The 20162-nt window shown below is 42.5% G+C and overlaps 1 protein-coding gene across 4 annotated transcripts in view; it reads left to right on the top strand.

Annotated features, from left to right (window-relative positions):
- The window catches only part of DOCK8 (dedicator of cytokinesis 8), a 222900-nt gene that overhangs the window by 151092 nt on the left and 51646 nt on the right, over window positions 1-20162 (top strand). For all 4 annotated transcript variants that reach the window (XM_065907912.1, XM_065907916.1, XM_065907913.1 and 1 more), the window contains 5 exons: window positions 3225-3320; window positions 10585-10734; window positions 12581-12694; window positions 16838-16993; window positions 18781-18920. In XM_065907912.1, the coding sequence (XP_065763984.1) occupies window positions 3225-3320; window positions 10585-10734; window positions 12581-12694; window positions 16838-16993; window positions 18781-18920 (656 nt within the window). The remainder of the gene's footprint in view (window positions 1-3224; window positions 3321-10584; window positions 10735-12580; window positions 12695-16837; window positions 16994-18780; window positions 18921-20162) is intronic.

Here is a 20162-nt window from a genome sequence, read left to right as displayed (position 1 = left end):
CTTTACATTAATAGAATTCTCCCGTTGTCACATGTTGTGTGATCTAAGGGTGGGGAATTTTAAAAAAAGCAAACCCTGTCTGCCCCAAGTTTTCACCTCTACCTGGTATCCAAGGGTCTCACCAATTTAGTCACTACTTAAGTTAATGTCTTGAGTGTCTTTCAAGACCCTTATTAAAATGTAAACATGTTGCCTGGAGAATCCCAGGGATGGGGGAGCCTGGTGGGCTGCCGTCTATGGGGTCGCAGAGTTGGACACAACTGAAGCGACTTAGCAGCAGCAGCAGCAGCAGCATGCTGATTGGAAGGCTAATACAGGAAACTCTTTGCAGAAGAGTTTCCCTCACTTTGGTGAGGGAAAGATCAGGCCTGGGGACGCCCTGGAAGGTCCAGTGCTGCAGACTTGGCACAAATCTGGGCCCCGCTTGTCTGGAAAGAGGTGCCAGGAGTTAATTCTAGAAGGAGAAGTGAAAGAAGATGTATGAAATGTTGCAAATAAATATATCGCTTACTCTATATCTTAGCTTTGGGCTTTGCGGGGACTGGTTACAAGTCTATTTTCCTTCTTAAGGAGCATGGTTTGCGAACAGCCTGTTTTCTTCAGGCAGAGCCTGATTTCTTCTGGGAGCAACTAATTTGTTTTGATTTTGTTTCTGGTCATTTCAATGACCAGAAGAGAATCATTTCATTTCAGGGGGAGGTCTAGCCAGTGTGTCTGCTTAGGTGCTCAGCAAACAGGGCTTAGCTGCTTGGCTATTTTCTGTAACCTCCGGAGCAAGGTGTTCTTGTAATAATGTTGCCTGGTAAGCAACATAAATTACTTTAAGAAGCAGCTTATCGTCCTCTAATCTCCTCTTGCCATAAGACTCTGGCGGTCAAACTGACCTATTTTCCAGAGGTTACCTTTGAAGCTCGTGGAGCGTCTCTTTCTTACAATGGGAAGATCTGGGTGTAGCCGAGTTAAATCACAGGCGAGCTTAGAAGACCACCTGCTAGATTAACATGCAGCCCTGCACCTCTCCCAAGAGGAGGAATTTCCCTGAAGTCTCACAACAGCACACACATATTTTCACATGTATTAAAATTGTAAAGGTTTGACTCACTCAACAGAATGAAGTGGGACCAGTGACAAGCAGAAACACTCCAGCATTCTCCATTTGTCCCCATTAACCATCCAGGGATGTCACCAGTTCAGATACCCAGACATCTACACAGAGAACTTTGTCTCCTTTTAGTTTATCTTAGTAACTCTCCAATTTTACTGTACTTAAGAATCAGTAAATTGTGTTGCATACCTACTGTACAGTGTGGGTGATTTAAAGGTTTATCAAGGGTAAGCTTTGCTGTAATCAATTTTTACTTTGAGTGTTGACTTTAAAACTTTATTTTCACATATGCCTTTACCCTAGGATGTGATATTAGGGTATTCAAGTAGTTTCAGCTTTCTTATCCACTGAGCAATAAAAAAAATGAGTTCATCTGTATTTATTCTACATTTCATGGTTGTAAGACAAATGAAATCCACAGAAAATGCTCAGATGTCATTTTTGCCATCAGTTAGAGTAACCAGCTATCCCAGTTTTCCTGGGTCTTAGGGGGTCCTTCAGGTGCAGGGCTTTCCATTTTAAGGCCAGGAGAGTGTTGATTGGTTAAAAAAAAAAAAAAGAAAGAAAGAAAGCACAACCTAAAATTTGAGAGTTATGTTTTATTGGGGGACGTTATTGAGAACTGTAGCTGGAAAACAGTCTCTCAGTTATCTCTGAGGGACTATTTCAAAGAGTCAAGGAAAGAGCCAGGATTTATAGGAGGTTTTACTGGGAAAAAAAAACAAAAACATGTAGTTGCATATAAAAAGATGTTCACAAAAATCAGGCATCTTGAGTTAACGATTTTAGTGTTTTTCTATATATGGGAAGATACAAGAGTCTGGGCTCATTGAAATTATTCCTTAGATTTGCACCTTTACTATCTAGGGCCAGTATCCTGTCTTTTTCCATCCTGAGTTCCCCTCAGGGTGCACTGTTTGCTCCATCACAGTGACTGATGGCTTGATGGCCTGGAAACATTTGTGGCTTAGTGAAATGACGGGCACACTGACATGGGTTGGTTGCCTCACCTTCAATGTTAACCTTGTTCAACATCAAAGCTGTTGTCAAGAGTATTAACAAGTATCCAGATAAACTAGGGAATAGGGAAGATGCAAAAGGTGTAAAAAATCACTGCTACATTTGCAATCAGATGAACAGTCTCATGACTTGGTGAGAAGTGTAGCATAAAGTGGAGCATCAGACCCTGGGACACAGAAGTTTAGAAACTGAGAGTTCAAGCTGCTACCTCTGTACCTTTTAACACAGATGATCTACTAATAAGACTTCCCTTGTAGCTCTGCCTGCAGTGCAGGAGACCCAGGTTCAATTCCTGGGTCAGGAAGATCCCCTGGAGAAGGAAATGGCAACCCACTCCGGTGTTCTTGCCTGGAGAATCTCATGGACAGAAGTTCCTGGTGGGCTACAGTCCATGGGGTCACAAGAGCCAGACACAACTTTGTGACTTAACCACCACTACTCATAAACTGAACTCTTCTCATTTCCCACAAAGCCATAGACAGATTATAAAAACAAAAATTGTTCTCTCTGGAAGGAGTGGAGTTACCGTCTTGACAGTGTTTCTCTAGTCGAGGTTCCTGGACCAGCACATAACCTCAGGCCCCATTCCAGATCTGCTGAATCTGAAACGCTGGAGGTGGGCTCAGCAATCTGTTTCTTAGCAAGCCCTCCAGGGGAATCTGATGCACGTTTAAGTTTGAGAACCACTGCTACCAGTCGAGTTTATATATGAGAAAACTGAGGGTCAGGAGAGGAATGGTTTACACATGGTCATGCAGAGGGTTTACAGTGGCACCTGGGAGGAAGATAACAGACAGTCCCAGTTCCAACTGCTGCCCATGAATGCTTCCCCCATAGGGTCATTTCCCTGATGAGGCCATTCCTTCCAATCTAGCTCTCCAGTACAGTACCACCACCAGCCTTCTGCCTGCTTAAAATGCCCTCCAGTCTCAGATTATTTCAGCATTGTCTTCACCATCCACTGTGGTCTAAGACATCTGGGACACATGCATCAGTACTGACAGACTGTTACAATTGGGAAAAAAGAAAAGTTGGCAAATAACACACCTAATATAGACTGTCATTACATACATGTAATGTTTTTGTGTTTGTTGTCCAGCATTTCCATGAGGAGCTTGCCCTACAGATGGTGGTCAGCACTGGAATGGTGAAAGAAACAGTCTTCAAGTACTCCTGGTTCTTCTTTGAGCTTCTGGTAAGATTCTTGCACGTGTATATCTGTGTTCAACAGGGCACAAACAGCACATTTAGACAGACGGTGAGGTTCAGTGTCGTAGGAACTGACACCTTCTCTACTGAGCTGCTCCTGCAGAAAACCTAGGCTCAGTCCTTCCGTGTTAACTCTCCCTTACCCTTTCAGCCACCTTCCACAAAGTTTTACTGATTCTGCCTTGAAAATATACCTGCACCTGCCACATCTCACCATCTTTACCACTCCCCGTCTGGTCAAGCTGCCATCATGCCTACAGTCACCTCCTCTTTACCCTCTGCCCATCCAGTCTCTATGGGGCAACTCAGTGTTACCAGATAATGACACTTTTCTCTTTAAAACCTTTCAGTGATTTTCGGAGTACTGGAAATAAAGCACACGTTTTGCTCATGGCCTAAAAGCCCTTGTATGATTCTGTTTCCCTCCATCTCTAACCTTGTCTTAAGACCATTCCCATGAAATTAAAAGACGCTTACTCCTTGGAAGGAAAGTTATGACCAACCTAGATAGCAAATTAAGAAGCAGAGACATTACGTTGCCAACAAAGGTCCGTCTGGTCAAGGCTATGGTTTTTCCAGTAGTCATGTGAGAGTTGGACTGTGAAGAAAGCTGAGCGCCAAAAAATTGATGCTTTTGAACTGTGGTGTTGGAGAAGACTCTTGAGAGTCCCTTGGACTGCAAGGAGATCCAACCAGTCCATCCTAAAGGAGATCAGTCCTGGGTGTTCATTGGAAGGACTGAGGCTGAAGCTGAAACTCCAATACTTTGGCCCCTCATGCGAAGAGTTGACTCACTGGAAAAGGCCCTGATGCTTGGAGGGATTGGGGGCAGGAGGAGAAGGGGACGACAGAGGATGAGATGCCTGGATGGCATCACCGACTCAATGGACATGAGTTTGAGTCACCTCTGGGAGCTGGTGATGGACAGGGAGGCCTGGTGTGCTGAGATTCATGGGGTCACAAAGAGTCGGACATGACTGAGTGACTGAAGTGGACTGAACTGAAGACCATTCCCCACCTCATTCAGCCACATTGTTTCCAGTTTGGTCCTTTGACGATGCTGAGGCTTTTTCAGCCTCAGAACCTTTTTAAGATGCTCTCCCCACTCCCTACCTTTCATTTTGTCTGTCTCCTGCACACGTACACACTTCGGAGGCCGGCAGGGTGGGGGGTCTTCTCTTTAGGTCTCAGCTTTGATGTCACCACCTCTTAGAGGCCTTTGCTAACTTCCTCATACCTTAATATGTCTACCACTCTATTCCTCTCTTTTTAAACACCCTCTTTATTTCCTTATTAGTGCTTATCATAATTTGTTTTTCTCTCTTGCCTATTGGATTTCTAGGATTTGGGTCTATCTTCTTCATTATTCTACCTTTAGCTGCAGAACATGGCTTGACATTATACAAGCAGCAACTAATGCTCATTGACGGAAAAAATGAAACTTGTAGATATGTTTACCTGCAACTTCTATCTGTTCTCTAGCAGGACATCAAAAGGTATAGCATACTCTTTAATTTAAAAATGAAGAGAATAACAGTAATACCTATTTTATACTGGAAGTGAAAGGATTTTACCGTAAAGCCACTAGAATAAGCATTTTGTCAATGTTTATTAATGGAGATGCATTGTGAAATGAGCTTAAATGAAAAAGTATGAAAACACAGACACTCACTACACAAAAATACACACACAGACCATCCAGAGGATACAGAGGGGTTTGAAATTTAGTAATAGCGTTAACTTCACATTGACTGGATGTTTTTCCTTTGTGACACTGTTTTTAAGTGGATAATTTTTTTTAAGAGAAAGATGGTAGGATTTTCACCTGAGCTCTAGTTTATCTATGTAAGTTCAAGCCCAGGGGAAAGAGAACAATGCTGAACATAGAGAACAAGACATGTTTTCTCTATGGACATGGGACAGGACATAGAGAACAAGAAGGTCAAAGGAAACAAAAATAAAGCTCACATTGTTGAGGAAATGGGAAGTGATGTGCAGTAGAGTTGAAAAGAAGTCAGGCCCCTGCAGCAGAAGCACATCAAGGGTTCAAATCCGCTAGAGCAGCAGTCCTCAGCCTTTTTGGCACCAGGGACCAGTTTTGTGGAAGACAGTTTTTCCATGGACCAGGGGTGAGGGGAGGTGGTTTCAGGATGATTCAAGTGCATTACACTTACTGTGCACGTTGTTTTGATTATTATTACATCAGCTCCACCTCAGATCATCAGGCCTTAGGTCCCAGAGGTTGGGGATCCCTGCCCCGCCTTAGAGTTCCACCAGTTTCCCACCCCTCACTGGAAGAAAGTATTGCTAGAGATGTCTTTTCAGAGCACAATGCCAGATGCCTGCAGCAGAATCACCTGTGGGTGCTTAATGAGAATTGCGCAGATCTGGACCCCTCCCTAGAATACTGAGTGCGATGAGGAACCAGGAGCCAATGGTGCAAGCGCCTTCCAAGCGGGGAGTCTGCCCAAGTGCCTTCCAGGCACACTGGAGATCCGCTAGTCCACACTGCCTCTGCTCTGTGAGGACCAAACGGAGCTAAGGGTCTTTATGTGCAACTAGTGCCAGGAGTTTGTATTCTAAAAGCCGAGCAGATTCAGGTGGATGGCTGCAGCTCACACGTCTTGGAGCAGCAGCATTAGCAGTGAGACGCAAGCTTTGTGCTTTGTCAGGAAAAGGCTGGCCATAAACTCTGGAGGGAAGAAAAGAATAAAAACCACCACTCCATGCCCAGTACATCCTGCTTCTTTGAACTCATCCCACTAACCATCAAGTTTCTCCATAAAGGTTTACTCAGCTTACAATTCATCTATAGATAATTCATACAAATAATCTTCAACTGAGTTGATCTTCCATATTGCAAATTTTGAAAGACATGAAGCAAAAGCTCATTTTGATATTATAGAATCTCTCTGATGGTTCAGATGGTAAAGAATCTGCCTGCAATGCAGGAGACCCAGGTTAAATCCCTGGGAGAAGGGAAGATCTCCTGGAGAAGGGAATGGCTACCACTCCAGTATTCTTGCCTGGAGAATTCCATGGACAGAGGAGCCTGGCAGGCTACAGTCCATGGGGTCACAAAGAGTCAGACACAACTGAGCGACTAACAGATTTTTCATTTAAAAGCGAGTCCCAAAGGAAAGCAGTATCTCAATTCAAAGATGTTTCATGTTGGAAATTCCCTGGTGGTCCAGTGGTCAAGACTCCGAGCTTTCACTTTTGTGGCCTGGGTTCAATGCCTGGTTGGGGAATTAAGATCCTGCAAGCTTCATGGTAAAGCCAAAAAAAAAAGTTTCATGTTATTTACTCACACATATGCACACATGTCACTTACTCATTCTTAGATCTCATTTAATAGTTGTAAATTAGCAGCTTATCATGAGCAGTTATCCCCAGTGCACACACAAGACCACAAGGCTAAGCAGGGATTTGCCCAGCCCTTTCAGCCAGGGAGGGACAGAGCCTCAGTTCCACAGTGCTCTAGTTCAAGTTCTGTTCCTCTGTGATTTTGCTTCTCCTTGGAAGCTTAAAGTTACAAAACATTTCCTTAGTCTAACATATTAATAACATGTGAGAACTTTGTATTCTGAAGTCAGCTTTAATGCAGTGCCGCAATTACTATCCCATTCACAGTGGCAACGAACTCAGCTTTGCTAGGCCTGAATGGCTCCATGTGACATCTTAGAGCTCTCTTTCTGAAGCAAGTTTGCGATCTCTGCAGATGTAATGATGACTCTGTCCTTCATATAGTCCCAGTAACAGCTGGTGTCCCCAAGGGAGGAAGAATAATAACATCTAAAATGTGTTGAGCACCTAACTACGTACATGCCAGGCACAATAATGCCTTGTGAACATTATCTTGTTGAATCCTCTGACAGCCTCCAGACAGAAACTTTTCATTGTCCCCAGTTTACAGATGGGGTTGGAGGAAGTTTGAAGGCCATAAGGAGAAGTTTGTGGGTCCACCAAACCTTGTCAGTCCCACTTCAGTGCCCCTAACCCCCTAACCGCAGGGAGCTGAGAACCGTGGAAAAGCTGAAAATTGCTTTTGAACTTGCACATTTATTTACTAGGACTCAGTAGGCTCAGGAAAGAAAGCAAAAGTTAAAGCTGATAGGATTCCTTCCTCTAGGAGTCCCTTATGGTAAACAGATTAGAAGCTGGAAAGAAAGTCCTGCTGAGAGGAGCACTTGGAGGGGGTTGGTCAACATGTAGATCTCCCAGGGCATCAGTTATCTAGGGCTCTGTAGGTTATAACTGAGACTGTCAGGGTCCTGGCAGTACAGCATTGCTCACAAGGGTTACCTGAAAAGCATTTATCAAAGGGACTTTGCCCAGGGTATGTGCAGGATTACAGGAGTAGAGGAGGGTTGGTGAGACACCCAGGGAGCAGGAGGTGCTGGAAGCTGGGGTAAGGAGCTGTGTAATCAAGGCCAAGAGAAAGCTGAGGCAGAGAACAGGGTCCGCATGACAGGAGCTGACATCAAAGAGAAACAGTTCCGCTGCCAGAAGCATGCTGCCCAGACATGAATCCAGGCATGTACCTGGACCATTCTCTTCTCCTGCCCACTGGTCCCCTGATGGAGCCTCCTATTAGCCAGCTCCAACCAGAAGCCCAAGTTCAAGGAGTCCTGAATGATGTAGTCTGTAGAGATAAGCTTCTTAGGGCTCAGAGATAGATAAAGAAGGGCAAGAAAAGGAGCTGAAAGCTAGGGTGGAGGCAGATGGATAAGTCACAGCCCCAGCCAAACTTTGCAAGGAAACTGATCTTGGATTCAGACTGGGTGCCCAATCCTCCACACATTGCTTATGCAGTTGCCTTACAGATGCATGAAAAGGTGTTTCAACACCAAAACAGCCATTTTCCCAAGAAGCTTGAAGAGAAAGGAACTACAGCCTCCTTGGGTTTAGCCAACTAGCTAGGCGATTTAACACACTTTAGTTGTATTAATGCCCACATGCTAATGAACAACCACTTTGGCGTCATCAGAGCTGTTGACAACAGTCCTTGGGCAGATTTCACAGTTGCTAATGAATAAACCCCCATGCTTCTAGAAACTGCTGAGCCAGACTTTGGGGACACAGAGGTAAATGGTGACCCACTTTACCCTGAAGTCTACACCAAGGGTTTCTTAGTATCCCTGCTTTGAATGGGTCACAGAGGCCCTTATGGAGGAAAATATTTTCCTGCCTTAACCTACACCTTAACCCACACTTAAGCCACTTTAACCCACACTTAACCCACACAAATAATGACCAAGAATCCACTACTATTTCTAACGTGTGTATCTCTCTGGAGATGCAAATGACACAGTAGTAGGCAAGTAGCTGACAGTCTGGCAGGAGGGCGTTAGTTGAAAGTATGTTATTGTGAGGTTTATATATTTAGTTGTAGAATGGCCAAACTCAGCAGGCAGGAGCCAAATGCAACAGTGAGTTCTAAAAACCCATTACTGGGGTGGGTTAGGCAGTGGGGAATCAGGAGCAGGTAGCCCCAAACAAAGGGGCTTGTCTTCTTTGGTCCTTAGGATCATAGCGCGAGAGAGGTACTTTGTGGGACAAATACCATGTCCAATTCCTGCCTCTCATGCAGGTCCTCCACTGAGGGTTTGTGACTCTATGGGATACAGACACCTCCCTGTGTCCTGAGCCAAAAAGGACTCTACTGTGAAAAGAAATTGGGGTTCTTACCCTGGGCTTTAGGATTTTAGATTTTTAGGTCTTCCCCAAGCTAGCCAAGGCATTGTTTTAAAACGTAAAACACATTTACCTGTCTGCTTTCACTTCTTAGTTTACCTTTTCTTTGTTGTTTTTTTTAATTGTTTGTTTGTTTCTTTTTTTTTTTTTAATCTCTGTTTATCTCAGTACTAAAGAAAGTTGCCAGCCCTGGCTTCTTAGAAACAGAAGTCTGCTATTAGAGCTATTAGAAAGGTGAAAGTGTTAATCATTCAGTCATGTCCGACTCTTTGCAGCCCCATAGACTGTAGCCCACCAGGCTCCTCTGTCCGTAGAATTCTCTAGACGAGAATACTGGAGTGGGTTAGCCATTCCCTTCTCCAAGAGATCTTCCCAACCCAAGGTTCATACCCAGGTATCCTGCACTGCAGCCAGATTCTTTACCATCTGAGCCACCAGGGAAGCCCAGCGCTCTTAGGAGTGAAAGTCACTTTCCCATATACTGTCTTTGTCCCCTCTCCTTCCAGTCCTGACCTAGAGGGTCACCTTCAGGCAAGTGTGGGCAGTTTAACATTCCAGGGCCGTTTCTTTTTGCAGTGTCTCTCAGACTATCGTGGACACATTTATAGAAGGGGTAGACACCCAATCATACCATCTCCCAGCCTTGCCCATCCAGCTGTTTCTAATAGTTCTGAGAGTTTCCAACAAGGACAGAATACAACCTCAGACTCTATCAAAGGGACTGTATTGACCCAGGAATCTCCTGGCCCAGGAAGAAGTCCAAAAAAAATAAGCATGATATTGATTTAAAATTGTGGTAGGCAATGAGCTGCTGTTGTCCTAGTCATAATGCAGGCTATCACTGATTGATATATAGGTTTTTATTTAAACTACATATACATTAAATGTGTATTTTAAATATGTATTTATATAAATATTTACATATGTATATATGTGTATTTAGCAAGCTAGTTTTATAAAACTCACAACATAATTTCTCCTAGAGACAATGTTCCAAATAGTGTTTCAGCCTGCATACTATAGAATTGTTTTTGGAAAAACTCTTCTCCCGTTCTACTTGAAGCTGACATAAGAGGGACATTTCTCTCTTCTTCTCACTGTAGTTTCAGAGACAGAAATGATTTCAGTTTACATCAAAAACAGTCTCATAAACAGTTCCTTTTCCTATAAAGTTGTGTGCCATGATAGAACGGTGCTGCAGTGGTCGTGGTGGGGCGCAGTCCAGGTCTGCCTTCCCAGTTGAGAGAAGGGGAGTCTTGTGACACTGCAGCTGAAGAATTAAACTCCCTGGCTTTGTCAGCATCAAGAAGAGAGCCCCCTGACTTGGGGTCAGGAAGAGGGCACCCTTCCCACCTCCTGCTGCCATGGCAACCATCAGGGTGTCAGGAGCAATTTTCAGACCAGAGCCTGCATGGACAACCAACCACCAGCACAGATAAAGTGTTAGAAAGTCCATTGTTAATGAGCTTTTCTTCCAGGCTTTTCCCTTTTTCCATAGTGTACAAGCAGGTCACCAGTTTCCATGTTGACATTTCCCCCCATCTTCTCTGTAGGTGAAAAGCATGGCCCAGTATGTACATAACATGGACAAGCGGGACAATTTTCGGAGGACTCGTTTTTCTGACCGTTTCAAAGATGACATAACTACTATTGTTAATGTGGTCACCTCGGAGATTGCAGCCCTTTTAGTAAAACCTCAGAAGGTAACTGTGTCATTTTACTCTTTACGGTCTGAAATTTTTTACCCTGGGCATATATTGTTTTCATAATCAAAGAAAAATAAGGATCATATTAAGACAGTAATTAAAATGTAACTAACTGTACATGACAACTAAATTCACTTTGTTATACTGGACAGCACCCTGTGGTGGGGCTGGGGCATTGCTATCAAAAATTACAATGTGGGGAATTCCCTGGTGGTCCAGTGGTTAGGACTCTGGGCTTTCACTGTCAAGGGCCCGGGTTCAATCCCTGGTTGTGGAACTGAGATCCCGCAAGCCGAATGGAGCTTGAACAAAATGAAATTATAATGTGGAATTAAAGCTGTTTAAATTATTGTATCAACACACTGTGAGAGGGACTGTTTTTGTTCTTAGAAAATATACCCTGAAGTTTTATGATATTTATAATCCTGCTCTCAGATGGTTCAGAAAAAAAAAATTGAACATGAAGAGAGAATGATAAAGCAAATATAGTGAAATATCCAGCGCTGATGAGTCTAATTAAAGGAGTTCTTTTGACTATTCTTGTTCCTTTTTTGTAAATTTGAAATTATTTCAAAGTAGAAAGTAAAAAAAAAAAAAGTAAAATGAAATAAAACAAAATTCTAAAATTTGAAGCAGAATTTAAAATTCTATAAAATTTGAAGCAGCAATGATCACTATTAATACCTTTATCATTATGAAGAATTTGTATGCTGCTCTGTATTAGGAGAAGAAGCTTCCAGTTGGTCATTTCTTATGGTAGACTTTGTGAGAGTGGCAATGGTGTCTCATTTTGGCAGGCATGAAAAACGAGGCACAGTGAGGTTGATAAATTTTCCAAAAGTCAACACAGCTAGCAGCAAAGTCAAGACAGAAGATTCCAAGCCCAGCGTATTCAGACAGATACTTAAGTAGTGGTCCATGTGGAGGATGCTAAGAGCATGAGGACTTGCCACTCCATGGTAACCGTGGAAACTTCTTTATCAAGTCTCCACCCATGCCAGTGGCTGGTCAGCTTGGCCTGAATTTGCAAACTGCTCATCATAACAAGAAGTAAACATTTCAATTCATATTTTCAATAGTTCAGAGCAAATTGATTTATCATTCTGAGAATAAAGGACATAAACATGAAAAAGTGAATCCCTGATTGCTCTGAAGTGCTGTAAAATCCCTCATAAATATGAGCACTGAGAGGCAGTAAAAACTAAACCCTGGCCTCAATTCATACAAGAGGTTACTCTACTGTGTATGACTCTGCCCTCTCTTAGGCTGGGAATGCTGTCTAATTGGAGAAAAAAATTCCTTAAGTAAAAACTGATTTTTTTAATCCTGATTACATTTTCTGCAACAATCCTTTCAAATTAAGAATCTGTCTCATTGAAGATACTGAATATATTTCAAATTACTTTTGCTAAAACAGTCATTAGCAGAATCAAACAAATTATAGAAAAGCAATATAAAGAAATTTAAGAAATATGAGAAACCAGAGTGTTGGAAAGTGTTCATAATATAATGTTGAATGAATAAATTCAGGGCCTTATTGTATATAGAGAATAAACTCAATTATATACAGATAAACATGCACATAGGAAAAAACACCTAGAAGCAAATATACCTAAATATTAACAGTAGATAAGGAATTCCTTCATTCAACACTTATGGCATCAATTAGTTTCTAAATTCTGTCTGCTATAGTTTTGCAGGGTTATCTGCTTTGCTCAGTATCTTCCAGAGGGACACTGGCTGAAAAGATAGGACCTGCCTCTCCCATCTCCCCCACACCCCAGGGCTGCAAGGTTTACTAGCAAATGATGGGGGTGTTTGTATCAATGTGCTTGTCTTTAAGGAAATTGAACAGGCGGAAAAGATCAACATCAGTCTGGCTTTCTTCTTGTATGACCTCCTCTCCCTCATGGACCGTGGCTTTGTGTTTAACCTCATCAAACATTACTGCAGCCAGGTGAGTGTTCCCTCAGCCCTAGCCCTGTTGCTCCTGCCTCCTTCCCGTCGTGACGTGATGCTCGTTGACGTGGCTTGCTCCCTTGTCCATTGCCGAGGTAGACGGTTGGACTCCTGTACATTCTGGGTTTTGTGGTACAGTCTTCAGGTCATTTGTTTTGTGCCTTGAACCTTGGTAGACACACTAGTTTGTGTGGATTCCTGGAGCATTTACCGACCCAGCACAGAAGGGCCAACAAGGTCATCCATCGGCATTGAGGCTTATTAGTGATACGAACTGCTTTTAGCAGTTAACAGAATTCCATGGCTGTGGGATTCAGTCTTTGACTAGGTATATAATCGAAAGTATGAGGTCTCTTTTCACACATTAGGGTAATTAATTAAATTGCAGTTGTGAAATTCTAACATTAAAGAAGTCTAGTAAAATCAGTCAAAGAGACTGAATTTCACTGAGCACAAAAAAATATTGTCATCTGGTATATCTGAAGGGTATTAGTTTTAAGACCATTTGCAGTACCCCCAAGGATGTCAACATTTGTGGATGCTCAAATCCGTTCAATAAAATATGCAGAATTTGTATATAGTTTACACACATCCTCCCATGTACTTTAAGTCATCTATGGATTGCTTATAACATCAAATATAATGTAAATGCTGTGTAACTAGTTGCCTGTACAAAATCAAGCTTTGCTTTTCTGGAATGTTCTGGAATTTTTTTTCCCAAATAGTTTCAGTCCTCAGTTGGTTGTCTCACAGACACAGAAACTGTGGATACAGAGGGTTGACTGTATTTTGTAATTAAAGAGTGTATCAGTGCTGTCTCCCCAGATTTTTCAGATGGAATACTACTTTTGTTCACTATTCTCCTCAAACTATCCCAATCATAGAAATATAAGTAACAGTTACTGTTGATACTCCTTTTCTTTCATATTCCTGTTTTTTAGGACCACCATCACTGTCATCGCCACATCACCACCCACCACCTTCACCATCCCCATCACTGTCACTATCTTTAGTTTCTTCCTATGGACAAAGCTCTGTGTTCACATTATGGAAATCATCTCTCTTGATTCTTGCAAGGTGTTATTGTCAACATTTTGCATATGATAAAGCTGAAGTTTAGAGGAGTTAATATGTAACTTTTCCAGGGAAGAAAGAGCCATGGCTACTTTACTCAAGGTACAGTGAGTTAATCACACTGCTCCACTAGAACTAATAACTCTCTGTAGTTAATCCCCTAGTGACCATAAATAAGTCATTCGACTTCTTTGAGTCTCATTTCCTCATTTGCAAAATAAAAGGATCTCCCCTCCCCTGCTAAAGAGACCATGACTGTTCTAAAGAGACTCTTAATAAGGAAGATGGCTTACAAAGAATCCTAAGGAAATATCAGGAGTACCAGAGCACAAACATCTTGTACAGCCTGACCTCCTGCTCCTGTTTGGATCTTCTGTCCCTGTCCCACCAGAATGGAGTGGTGGAGGAAGATGCCATTTCCCTTTGCCATCACTTAGGTGTTTAGGATGGCAGGTCATTGGGTGAATTGCAAATACAAGTTAATCTGTTTTTCAAAACTTGATGTTGAATATATGGAAAGAAAGGACTGGAACACCACTATAAGCTCAGGGTTTGCCTCTGGTATTAAAAAAAAATTTATCCATGACACTTGTTAAACTGTAAAGCAGACTCTCTATTCAGGACCATTGTGATAGGTATAAGGACCACTACATTAGATTTTTCAGTAGGGAAGAAAGATTGCATTCAACTCTGAATACAGAAGGAAAAATACCAATTCATAGCCAAGGAACAGGGTAAGAGTAGTTAGTAAGTGGATGAAAAACTACTAAGAGGAAAATCGGGGGTAAATAGGGAGAATTCTGGTCAAACTAACGTAACAGGATTCTTGCTGAAGGCAGGCTAGGGTGATCAGAACAACCTGGGGAACATGAGGGGCGAGGAATTTGTTCAGATCTCAAGGGTGAGAAATTACAGCTGAACTGACTTAGCAAGATCATTGTGAGAATTGGGCAACCGAGGCTACAACTTTGGGCCCTGACCTTTGCAAAGGATGTTTGCACACAGGATGCACTTTGCCTGTGTGCATGCTAAATCACCTCAGTCATGTCTGGCTCTCTGTGGCCACATGGCCACAGAGGACCGTAGCCCTCTAGGCTTCTCTGTCCATCGGATTCTTCAGGCAAGAATGCTGGAGTTTGTTGTCATGCCTTCCTCCAGGGGATCTTCCCCACCCAGGGATCAAAAGTGTCTTACATCTCCTGCATTGACAGGTAGGGTCTTTACTATTAGTGCCATCTGGGAAGCCCAAACTGCACTTTACTCTTTCTTAAACATTGCTAAAATTATTTTTGAAATTTTTGTCTTCATTGACGTTTCAAGGGACTTATGAAAGATGCCCACAATGTGGCCTTCTTTCAAATGCAGATATCTTGTGCTTTCAAGTTCTGATAGCAGGCTTGACCCAACAATTTTGGAAGTGGCAATTGAGTGAAGGCCATAAGACTAAGTTTTAATTAGTTTAATTTGCTGGTGTCCCTGTTCAAAATCAGCCGGTAATACACATTGACAAGAGTATGGGTTCTGGTAAAGGTTCATACACAGAAGTGATATAGTCTATTTTTTCTATAGTACATAATGGCATTCATTTTTTTCCAATAAATGTCTACTAACTACAGATTCTTTTTTTTTTTTAAATTTTTATTTTTCAGTGGGTTTTGTCATACATTGATATGAATCAGCCATAGAGTTACACAAATTCCCCATCCTAACTACAGATTCTATAGGTAAAATGCCGTAACACAATGGCTTCTCACTAAAATGGCTGAAAATATGTGCTTATTTAAATTATATAGTTTATAAAACTGCTCTTAAAGTGCATGAAGAGGAAGCATGCCATTTGTAAGGGTGAGATGCTTGGCTTCCTGTGCTGGGCCAGCAGAGTCCTTGTGGTGATATACTGAGGTTGAAGCTCCATCCCCGGTGGCTCAGACGGTGAAGAATCCACCTGCAATGTGGGAGACTTGGGTTTGATCCCTGGCTCGGGAAGATCCCCTGGAGAAGGAAATGGCAACCCGCTCCAGTACTCTTGCCTGGAGAATCCCCATGGACAGAGGCGCCTGGCGGGCTACAGTCCACGGAACCGCAGAGTCAGACACAGCTCAGCACACACAGAATGTCCATCAGGCCCTTCTTTCCTTACTTCGTCAGGGCCATAGAGTCTCAGTCCTTCAGTTGTCAGCCTCCCATGTCAGACTGTCATGTTTGCCAGCTTTTCATTGCTTTTTTCAGGATTGGTTTGTTTGAAAAGATTTTTCCTGAAAATTCTCCCAGCTTTCTCTTTCCCCTCCACTTCCTCCTCTCCCACTTTGGGGGCAAACTCCTAGGCTTTTATGCAGGGACTACATACTTCCGTAAGTATTTGATGCTTTCATCTAGGGACTGGTTTGAAAGCTTACCAGTGGGGCCTTTAATTAGAAACCACAAAGAACACTTGTGGCGTTCAAGTCATCCAGTCCTATTTCATTAGTTTTGTGGGGCCCCATGTGGGGTCAACTCCTTTCCTTTAGTTTCTCAGACACAGTAGGATTTTTGTGAAATTATATTGTGTTACAGAGAAGACGTACCTCCAGATTATTTTTAGCATGAGCTTGCCATCCATCATATCAGAGATTTGACGAGGGTAAGGTTGAGGCAAGCATTCTTATTATGGACAGCTGTTAGACTAGAATCTTAAAAGGAACAGTAAAGTGGCTCAGTGGTAAAGAATCTGCCTGCAATGCAGGAGACACAAGTTCAGTCCCTGGGTCAGGAAGATCCCTTGAAGTAGGAAGTGGCCATCCACTCCAGTATTCTTGCTTGGGAAATTCCATGATCAGAGGAGTCTGGGGGGCTGTAGTCTATGGGGCTGCTAAAGAGTCAGACATGACTTAGTGACTAAACAGTGACAGTGGATGAAAACTTACTGGACCTTCCTGTAATGCAGAGTTTGCCATCTGTTGCCCTGTCCCATTCATTTTTATTCCATTGATTACTGTGACCTGGGGAGAAAGGATAATTTTGTGTCTGTCAACCTCAACTCTGTTCACCATAGAATAAAACCTCTTTTGTCTCGTCATTTTCTTACCAGCTGTCAGCCAAGCTCAACAACCTTCCAACACTCATTTCCATGAGGCTAGAGTTCCTGAGAATTCTCTGCAGCCATGAGCATTACCTCAATCTGAACCTCTTCTTTATGAATGCAGATACTGCTCCAGCATCTCCCTGTCCCTCCATATCTTCCCAGGTAATCAGCTAACTGGAAAGTGTTTAAGCTGTTTCATTGAATTAGCTTCGCTTAGTCATTTATTCCTATGCAGGTTGGTCTTCTTAATTAGAAGAAAAATTGAGTTATTCAAACTAGGTCAGTTGATCCAGATACACATATGTAGGCTACCCCAAGTTATTCCATCTAGCTAATCATTTACAAGCTATGTGATTGTTTTCTGTCTAGGCTCAAGGGTCCCTGCTGAGGCCAGCTAGAGCACAAAATCTATATGCACTATGAAAAATGTCTAATTCATAGAAAATTCACAGATCTTCTTTTGCTGACAGTCTTTACTTTAGCTTGACAGTCTCCTTTGCTCACTTCCCTTTTTCTAAACCTTAGCACCATAAAATTGATGAAATTAAAGTTAGTTTCCTTCATATTGATTCCCAAATGATCTAGTAGTAGTTTTTAACATGGATACTTTATTATATCTTTGAATGATCCTAGAACTTTCTGCTGATTCTGATATAGAATGAAATTAAGTACAAAATGATTCCACCTTGAATCATATTCTTGAAAATTTAGCTCTTGAAACACTGAAAATATCTCCTTGTAAAATAATCAAATGGTCTGTTTTATAGAGTATATTTCTAAAAATTCTTTTTCTTAATCATCACAGAAGAGTAACACTTGTATTAATATATAGAGATGAGGCTTTGACGGCGTGGCCAGTCTTTTTTTGTAGAACAGTATTATGCAGGTTAGGTTTGGTGGGCCCCAAATTTCACAGGATGTTAAGAGTTATTATGCAAATATAGAATTCTGAAGACAAATCCATTTTAAAAAACCTGTGTTAAAAGGTTTCTTTGCAATAGGCCATTCAAGAGTCTCTAACTTAGTTATATAAATTACAATGCCCCTGGGGTGGCAGAGGAAGTAGGAGGAGGTGAATGATAAGCAGTGCTTCCCAAAATGACTGGACTCTGGAAATTCTTTTTCCTCCATCCATCTGGGGGAGTGGTGTCCTCTAGAAAAACTTTATGAAGTACTGCTGTTTAATAGTCCCATTCCATATATAGGGAACAAATCAGTAGCTCAGAATAGCAGGCAAGATTTCTTCTTTCTAGGTTTTCTTTCAGATGCATTTTCTTTGATACTAGCACAAAGGAAGAGGCTTTTCTTAATAATTCTTTAAAAAATTTTAGCTATTCATGCCAGATGATATTCAGATCCAGATGTGCACCGTATGACCATCATCCTGTGAACTGGGGAAGAGCTTGTAAAGCAGCTGTTCCACACCTGCCAGTTCCACCCCTAGTCCTCCCCCACATTCTGCTTTTGACCTCCTCCCAGCATCACCAAACTGGAAAGGCTGTCTAGAGACAGTTGGAGCCTGTTAGTGACATATGAAGTACGCCCTAAGATAAGAACACAGGTATTGGCCTGCCTGATGCTGCTTCTGGTTTCCAGGCCAGCAAAATTCAGGCAGTGTAGGGAAATCATAGTCCAGAAGTGAAAACAGGAACATTAAATAAAGGTGGCAGTCTGTTATAGAGGAATCACCAGCTCAAAGCCATAACAGGGGCTAGAATCCCCATTTCCCCATCCAGATGCGATCCGAGGATTTTAGTCTTCTTCGCCAGTTGAGCAGAGTAGCCACTCTTAAGTGTCAGTTTCTTCATCTGACACATAGGGACGGGAGCAGCAACTGCTTCACCGTGCCTGCAGGGCCTGGCTGGTACCATGTGCTTGATGCATCCTAGCCATCCTGGTGTTAATTCCAGTTCTTGTTACTCAGAAAACTGCCCCTTACATTTCTATAGAACTCCAGCTCCTGCTCCAGTTTCCAGGACCAGAAGATTGCTAGCATGTTCGACCTGACTCCGGAGTACCGCCAGCAGCACTTCCTCACCGGGCTTCTCTTCACCGAGCTGGCCGCTGCCCTGGATGCTGAAGGGGAAGGGTATGTCTCAAACATTTATAATGGAACAAAAGCAAAAAAAATAAAAAAAAGTATGCTCCTTACTAAATTTTTACACTCCGACCTCTCTTCCTTGGTGAAAAACTCCACCATTCACCAGTTTCAAGGAATAGAAGCAGCCACGTTTTGAGAAAGTGATTCCAATAGGAACGTGGAAAGGCATGAGGGATGGAGAATAACCATAAAATAGCTCTTTTCAACCACTTATTCATTAAGAGGAAGTTACCAGTTCTACCAGGGCCTCCAGTGGCTCAGACTGTAAAGAATCTTCCTGCAGTGCGGGAGGCCCAGTTTGATCCCTGGGTTGGTAAGATCCCCTGGAGGAGGAAATGACAACCCACTCCAGGATTCTTGCCTGGAGAATCCCATGAACAGAGAAGCCTGGCAGGTTCATGGGGTCCCAAAGAATAGGACATGACTGAGTAGCACAACTAAGCGGCCATCACTTTCACTTTACCAAGTCTACTAGGTTTCCCCGGGATGCTTGGTCAGTGAGCTGCTTAGAAACAAAGCTGTTTTTAAGGTGTACCTTGGGTGAGCTGTATGCACAGAGGCAGCAGCCAGATGCCACTTGGCTCACTGCTGACAGGGGCTCAAATCCAAGGAGTGTTAGGATTGAAAAATAATTTGGATTTAGCCCTCTTAGTGTTTAGATTAGGCCCATGGAATTGAAGGAACTTGCCCAAAGTTACATAGCAGACTCGAGTCTGAAAACCATGGTCTCCATGCCTGAAAACCTACTCCTACAAGCCTACCTTCTTCCTCCCTCTGTTCAAGAAGTTTCTGAAATAGAATGTGCTGATTAATGGGCAGCATTGCTGTATGTTATAGATTCTTGTCTAATTCGAGATTCTGAAGTTTTCTCAAAGTATTTATAATTTTGTGACAAAAATAGGATATCTCTGTATGAAACAATTACAAGAGCACTAGCTTGTGTAACTTCAATAACAAATGTGTCCCAAATGCTCTGTCCATACTGATAATGCCTAAGGAATGGCAGGTCTCTGTCTCCCAGCAGGTCATTGCGGGAAGTCTGATGTTCTCAGCTCTGAATTCTGCCTCCTTCCAGAAATTCAGGCACCAGGTATATCCTTAGCTTCGTTTTCCAAGGCTTCAGTTTCATCCAACTCCTCCCAATTTTCTCAGTAGAATTTTCTACCCTAGAACTAACATGAATTTCCACAGCAACACAAAGTGCCTTGACACATATGCTGAGAATGTGCT

This window comes from Muntiacus reevesi, chromosome 17 (genome assembly GCF_963930625.1).
Source record: "Muntiacus reevesi chromosome 17, mMunRee1.1, whole genome shotgun sequence".
NCBI lineage: Eukaryota > Metazoa > Chordata > Mammalia > Artiodactyla > Cervidae > Muntiacus > Muntiacus reevesi.
This window is presented reverse-complemented; position numbering and strand designations above follow the sequence as displayed.